General features: G+C 37.4%; 1 protein-coding gene across 1 annotated transcript; it reads right to left on the bottom strand.

The window, feature by feature from the left end:
- Positions 1–263: 263 nt before the first annotated feature.
- On the bottom strand, positions 264–1,347 carry LOC108630405 (general transcription factor II-I repeat domain-containing protein 2-like). Its single transcript, XM_018033707.1, has 2 exons — positions 1,051–1,347; positions 264–884 (listed from the first exon to the last, which is right to left on the bottom strand). Exons 1-2 carry the CDS (start codon positions 1,345–1,347, stop codon positions 264–266), a joined length of 918 nt encoding a protein of 305 aa, XP_017889196.1.
- Positions 1,348–7,439: the final 6,092 nt, after the last annotated feature.

The raw sequence follows: 7,439 nt of genomic DNA, 5'->3' as shown, positions 1-7,439 counted from the left end.
CCCGACTGTATATGAACTCTCTTTATAATCTCTTTATAATACTCAATATAAATCTCCAATCAACAACTCTTAATATTACTCAAACTCTAAAGGAAACCGTGTCGATACTCTATATAGGGAGTACAACTCGAAAGTGAGTGTAACGGCCAACGGACAAAATCGTCAAGAAGGGGAGAGCCCTTAAAGCATGCGCATTAGGCCCTCGATCCCTTCTACCGCTTCTCAATCATCGATAGATGGCAACGCCTCCAATCGATAAAGCTCTATACTCTTAACATGTCCGTATTCATCTTTTTTGCGCACAAATTTTCTTGATGGATGCCACAATGAATAGTTGTGACATCATTCGTAATGTGCAAATTTGCCATTTTCCGTTTTACATAGGCAAGTACTCCGATGTACTTGCCCACCATTGCCGGTGCACCGTCCGTTGTTACTGATATTAACTTGGACCAATCGAGTCCATTAATATCTATTGTAGCCTCGACGCATGAGAAGATGTCTTCTCCTGTTGTTGTTCCATGCATGGAGCAGAAATCTAATAATTCCTCCGTGATCTCTAAGTCTTCGTTGACACCACGAATGAAAATCGCCAACTGTGATGTACCCTTTACATCAGTAGACTCATCCAAACAGATGGAAAACTTAATTAAATTATTGCTTTTCTTCACTATCTCTTGGTGAAGATTCTGTCCCATTTCTTGTATGCGACGGGCAATTGTGCGTCTTGAGAGGCTTATATTCTTCAATAAATCTGCTTCTTTCGAACGCATCCCGTTCGAAACAATATTAAAAACTTTTTTTACGAATTTCCCGTCCGGGAAACAGTGCCCGCTTTTTGCTATTTCTAGCGCAATTAGATAACTATATCTTATTGCTGTTTCCTGTAAAGAAGGAGACAAGATTTTCTAGTAATGTACATAGTTGTACTTGAATATACGAGTACGATCTTTAAGGAGTGTACTTTCTTCGTGATTGCAAACGATACAAATGTTTAGTACATTCTACCGATTAACAAAATAGAATGACAAAATAGTATAAGTAACTTACATTAGGTGTTGACGGATATTCTCCTTGAAGTTCCTTCAGTTTCTGCTGTCGTTCGTCAGAAGTCAGCTGTCCATATTGTTGCCCGTGCATGTTGTCAAAATGTCTCTTAATATTTGTTTTTTTCAAATCTAACAATTCTTTTTTGCAAATAATGCACCTTGCATTTTGCCCGCTTTCTTCGAAGAAGTACTCTTCTTTCCACATCGGGTTAAAATTTCGTTTCTTCACGCGCTGTGCGGCCTTCGTGGAGGACGTAGCACTGGTAGCACTTGCAGAATCTCCAACAAAATTTGCCATTTTCACTTCACTTTTTCACTTCGAACCTTTCTCGACGAGTAATTCCAGGGAATTAACTCGCAAGGAAAATGAGGAAAAAGTTCTTGTACAAAATCCCCACTTCTACGATTTTCTGTGCGCATCTTTAGCAGCATTTGGGAATCGTGGGAGTTGACTTTTTCCTAACTTTATTTATGTTACTTACCTATCCGAAAATTTTTGTGCCTGGTAGGTAGGCAAAATTGCTGGGTTTTATGACATTCATCAGCAAAGGATTTTACAATCCTTGGGTCCACTTCCTCCGCAATTTAGTTTTTTACCGGTTTAGGGGTAACCCTCCGAGTAGGAATAGACTTGTGATTGCTAAAACGTGCCTATTACCTCATGTTCTGCGGGACTCGCAGAAAAAGCCATTGTCCTTCAACAGTAAATCATTTTTCCTAAAAAACCGTTACAGTCCGAAGGACAAGCAACCAGTTTCACGAAGAAAGGCCAATAAAACAGTTGCCAAATACATTGTCGACAGAGTCACGGCACGCAACTCCCATATTTTGGATTTCAAAGACAACGTCGTTTACTGTCCCATTGCGTGCCGCGAAGGGGTCTACTCCTAATCATGTCATAAAACTAACAACCCTTAAAAAGTCCCAACTTTACACCGGGTTAACTGTCACCCCGTACTGACCTCAACCTTCGGAGTTATAAGAGGCGGACTAAGTTAAGAACATGACCAATCGGGTCATACTCGGGCTCGGGTTGGTTGAGGAGTAACCCCACTGCTACGTTAATACACAAAAAAGGAAATAACAATCCCCACCTATCTCCCAAAAAACTGAAATTCGAAATAGCCTTAGGATAGATAGGGGGAGGCCAGCCGTTGTCTCAACACCGGCTATCATATCGCGATAAAAAAACAGTACTTCATCTAAAAAAATAGCCGGATTCAAATCCACCCAGGCAAAAAATGTGAGTCACAATATTCCCCCCTTTGCACCGTGCAAGTTTCATGTATGTCATTTTGTCATATTATTAGAAATAAGGGCAATATTCAAGGTGGACGTAGTTATTGCCCACCCTGAACTCATTACGTTCATTTAATTCCTCATGATTATTGTATAAAATATATAAATAAATAAAGAAATAAAAATAACAGCATAAGAAGTTCAGTAAAAATTACATAATAAAATAAGGACTTGGGAGCAAGGGTACCTTATATTAGTCAAATGTAGTTACGCGCCTGTATGTTATATATATATCACGCGTCCCCACCTAAGGTCGAGTGTCGCGCAAGCGACACTTTTGCCCATGCCTGACTTACAATTAGGCCCTAAACATCGCGCGGTCTGCGGCCCGAACTGGACCCCCCAGGCCTCGTCCGACCGCGGCGCCAACGCTGTCAGCAGCCATGTGATTATACTCTGTCCTCGAACCCAAGCCGATGCTATTTTCTTTCTAGGAGGAGGTAATAAATTGACTGCGATAAACTCGACAGCTATCGAGTCCAAACTTGTCCTAACAGTTTTCCCACAATCCAACGCTCGCTACGCAGCCGTATCCGTTGACAAACTTGAGTACTAACAAATACGCGTTTCTCTAACCAGTGCTGTCCACAGCCATCTGTTTTTTCTCACGCTTCGAACACGAGCCCAAAATCGCTTTCTCCCAAGAAAGGACAATAAATTGGCTCCAAACACTTGGACTGGTCGAGCCCTAGTCAACACACTGTTCCTGTGCGTCCAAGCACTTCAAGGGTTCGTCGCGCCGTTCAGTCTTACAATAATTTATTGTTTCCAAATGTCGTGTTCGTTGTTCTCGCATTCACCCAGGCAATCCTGTGGCGCAGGAAAAACTCAACGTATTTTTCTCACGCTGAGAAAACTATACGCCAAGAACAACGATTCCAAATTCCGGGAAACTACTTATATCTAATATATACATGTATCTACGACGCGTCGCCATTGACTAGTTTCTTAGAACGTACGAAACGCGACCTAATTAATGTTTCCCATGCTAATCTGGCCGAGCCGCGAGCGCGACAGGCGAGCCACTGCTGTAGAGTGGCCACCCTTCCCAGGTAACGCGCTCAGCGGCAACAACGCTCGAGCCTAGGAACACGATTAGTCCCTAACTCCACGAAAGGCTCCTCGCTTTTAACGGTCATAATCGACCGAGGAGAGATAACAACGAACCCAGTGCCCGCCAGTCTACTCAACGACAATCGCTGAGGTCGAACGCTCACCTGCCGAAGTCTGCCGTCTCCGACTCGTGCCTTACAAAAGCGTTAGGAACACTAATAGTATTACTTTCCCCTTCCTTACTCTTAGCTACTGTACTTTTTTCACCCGTTCCTTTGCATTCAACAACTTTTTAAATAATTCTTAAAAAGACGTATTAGTGATGTGTAAATAATTTCTACGGCGATAACGTGAATTGAAGCACACTAATTACTAAAGAGTAATAATCACAGTAGAAAATCGCTAAGATACAACTAACATTATTCATAAATTCTTCAAATCATCAAGTTTCTCGATTCCAAAAGTGAGAGATGATTCAAGGTATTAATAGGCTGGTACAAACTGTTAAAAACTTTCTATGCCAATGCAACAAATTTTTCCAAATTAGTCATTCAAAGGATAGATTACTTCATGTGATGGCAATCTTGAATGAATGGTGACTAAATTAAAAATAAAAAAAAGGGTAATGGAGAAAGGCAGATAGAATTGCTCAATCACAGGAGACCAGGCGAGTTATCGCGCCGAAGAGAAAATTAAGCGTGATTTAATAGCGAGAATATTCGAATTCGTCGGCATGCTCGCGTAAATCGTTTATTACCTTCCTTTGCTCCTTCCTTTCAACCGATCGGTCTAATTCACTTTTTCATCGCTACGTCCTGCTCTTTCGACGTAAAATTCGACGTGCCGCGAAACGATTCGAACAGAACACGTCCCCGTGTCCAATAGCTTGACTTTCCTGATGAAGGAGTTCAGGCGCCATCACGTCAGTGAAATTAATTTCACTTCACTTCATTCTAGTTTGAAAGATGAAAAAAAAAAATTACACCACCGTACACATGGACACAGATTAAGCACTGCCTATTCATAGTAGGATCTAATTTAGAAAAAGACTCTAAGGAGTCTAATTTAGAAAAAGAAAAATTGCTTTTTGCATTGACCTCAACTTTTAAGAGTTTAATAGCATTTTGAGAACTAAATTTTACAGATACATGTATAAAGTTTAAAATACCGTCCTTGAGAGTACATACTGGCTCATAAATGAACGACTGTTAATAGTTGCATTGTACAGTCATTTTATTATGTGTCTATTTGATGTTGTGCCTCTCGAAAGAGCATTAATAACATTAATTGTTATATCTAAACACATCATCTACTCATCAGACGAAGTTTAAGAGTAAAAATAAAATTGGTAATGACCTCTTCCTTAGGTGCCCTCAGTCTCTAAAAATGTAATCAGATCTTTTTAAAAGCTGATCGAAATGTGATTGTTAATTATACTGTCGATAGAACTTTTTCATGTATATCATTTCTATTTTAATTGTTAAAATTGCGCGTTTCCGTTTCAGTGACATCAACATATAATACTCCAAATATATGTTTATTACGGATATTTCACATTGGATAATTAATGTATTTTTTATCGTACAGAAGCAAGTATACATACATAAGAACTTTCAATTAGTATATTTACATATGAACAACTTATTTTAAAAGTGGTCTATGTTCATTTTCCAAAAAAATCAAGCTAGCTATTTCAATATCGACATTCCTACATAATTTTTCATTTTGAAGGAAATTGTAACTAATGTAATTAAAATCAGCAAGACTTGGTAAAAAGAAAATTAGCTAGTTAATACAATGAAACAAATTCTTATTTTGAACTTGGCTTAAGACCTATTTTTAGGGTTTCAAACGTATATGGAATATATTATACGGTAAAATTTTATGAGAGAAGAGCTTTACGTTTTATTAGTAAAGTAGTAATGTTCGATTTGCTCAGATAATGATTTTTATTTCGTTTTTAACTAACGGAGAAAGAGTAAACTGAGGTTTTTGAGAACTAAAATATACATTATGTTCTATAAAACATTAATGAATGAGGATGCACTTTTCACTAAACTCTGGGCTTACTGCTGCGTCGGATCAAAAAATTGTAATAATATTGAGTTGACACCAGTGTACGAAAAAACAAGACCAATTACAATACTAAAATACATCAATTTAACGGATTTATTACATTATGTATCACCGGCAGACAATAATTATTTTAAATCCCTCCCGCGTCACGCAAATTGAAGAACAATGAATAATTAATTGTCAAATACTATTAATTTTAACTTAACATTTCTTTAAGAGTAAATATGAGTTGAATATTTTTTAATTTTGTAACATAAAATCGTATACATTCCTTTTTATTTCAAGGGAATTATTCCTTTTTACGAATTAAAAACAGTTTTTCATTAATTTCGAAAGTGGCTTAAGCCCATTTATAGTTATAAAGGAAATATTATTTAAAGAATATTCATTATGCTAACTCTAGTAAACTATACACCCTTAGAAATACAAAAACATTATGTTACCGTGTTATTAGTTACCAATATTTTTAAATTTATTAAAACGCAAACTCGGAAATATTTCAATTTTTAAATAAATGGGCTTAGGCCAGTTCCAAAATAAACAGCTCATATAATATCATAATAAGAAATATGACTGAAGTTTTAAATAACAGATGCTCACGTAATGGGCGTTCATATAACGGAGACTTTATTGTATTCCTTTTTCTCATTAACCCTTTAATTGGCGTTATTGCAATAATTCAATGAACGCGGAAGAAATGTTACGTATTCAAGCGCGTACAGCCGAAGCTGTATTCATACTATGACTCAAAACTCCTTCGCCGGTCAAAGACAGAAGTTGCTTCTTTCAGAGTTCGCAGTTATAAGTTTCAATATTTCAACGAGTTACACGGCTCGAATTCGTTCGCTCTAATTAGGAATGGCAGAAATTATTAGTTTTTAGATGTGATATTGAACCTGTTATTTCCTTGTCTAAAGTTTAACTGTTGGATATTAATTGGTGGTTAAGCATAATAGCTCTTTATTAGAATAATTCCATTGCAGAATTAGTACTAATTGCCACTTATTATTAATCAGGTTATCTTTAAATGGTACTTTGTCCCTTTACGCTTTACGCATTAGTAGCATACTTAATAGAGGAGAGTGCAACCGTGTATAAGCGACCCAGACGATTCTTATACGGGTTCAGGCAAAGGTTATCGGATTCCTAACGATCGTAATCAGCATTATCGGATTGAGTTAATTAGCCATGGTTTAAAACTCGTACGAGATGAAACAATAAGAGAATGGAGTCGCTTGTAAATGGCAAATAGAATTTTGCACAGCTCGTTAAGGGATCTTTTTCTTCCTTTCGTGTAGTATTCCTTTCCTTCTGGGGCAATGATACTGATTTTTGGAGGATGAGCAAGTGTAAGCGTTTTCATTTGCAAGCTGCTACAAACGTACCGTCTGCTGTTAAGCGCTATAAACAGCTTTACTTGACTCGTAAGGGTGTAGATGCTGGAGTTTAACTTTAAAATAGGATAGTTCATCCTTGTTGCACGTAGCTACGCGTTAAGTAGGGAAAGAGAGCGAGCGAGAGGAAACAAGAAAGAGAGGACGGAGTGTTCCTGTTTGGCAATAGAATGGAAGTGCGATAACAGAGTTGTCACTTTTTGTCTAGAGAAACTTTATTCTGTTTGCTACGGTGATACATACATATGTTTTTCGCTAATTTCTTAATCTTTAAACACCTAATTTCCTCGTCTATTTTCAATTCATTCAACAGTATTTATTTCTCTTCCCTATCTACAATCTTTTGTACACATAGGAGAGAATGAAGACATTCCTGACACTTAAGGAAAATCGTAAATTGAAACAGTAATATTAACATCATTTTACATTTTTGTAACAAAATTTCAACTGTTTGTCTACAAAATTATTAGAAAATATGAATATATTATAACATTGGTCGTCTTAATTACTCGTAGGCATCGGAATAAAACTGGACGTGCTTCGAGTGAATACAGTCGAACTATTTTTT

The sequence above is a fragment of the Ceratina calcarata genome, unplaced genomic scaffold (genome assembly GCF_001652005.2).
Source record: "Ceratina calcarata isolate Rehan_Ccalc_2016 unplaced genomic scaffold, ASM165200v1 scaffold732, whole genome shotgun sequence".
Taxonomy (NCBI): domain Eukaryota; kingdom Metazoa; phylum Arthropoda; class Insecta; order Hymenoptera; family Apidae; genus Ceratina; species Ceratina calcarata.
The sequence above is the reverse complement of the archived record's forward strand: the minus strand, read 5'-3'. Positions and strand labels throughout refer to the sequence as shown.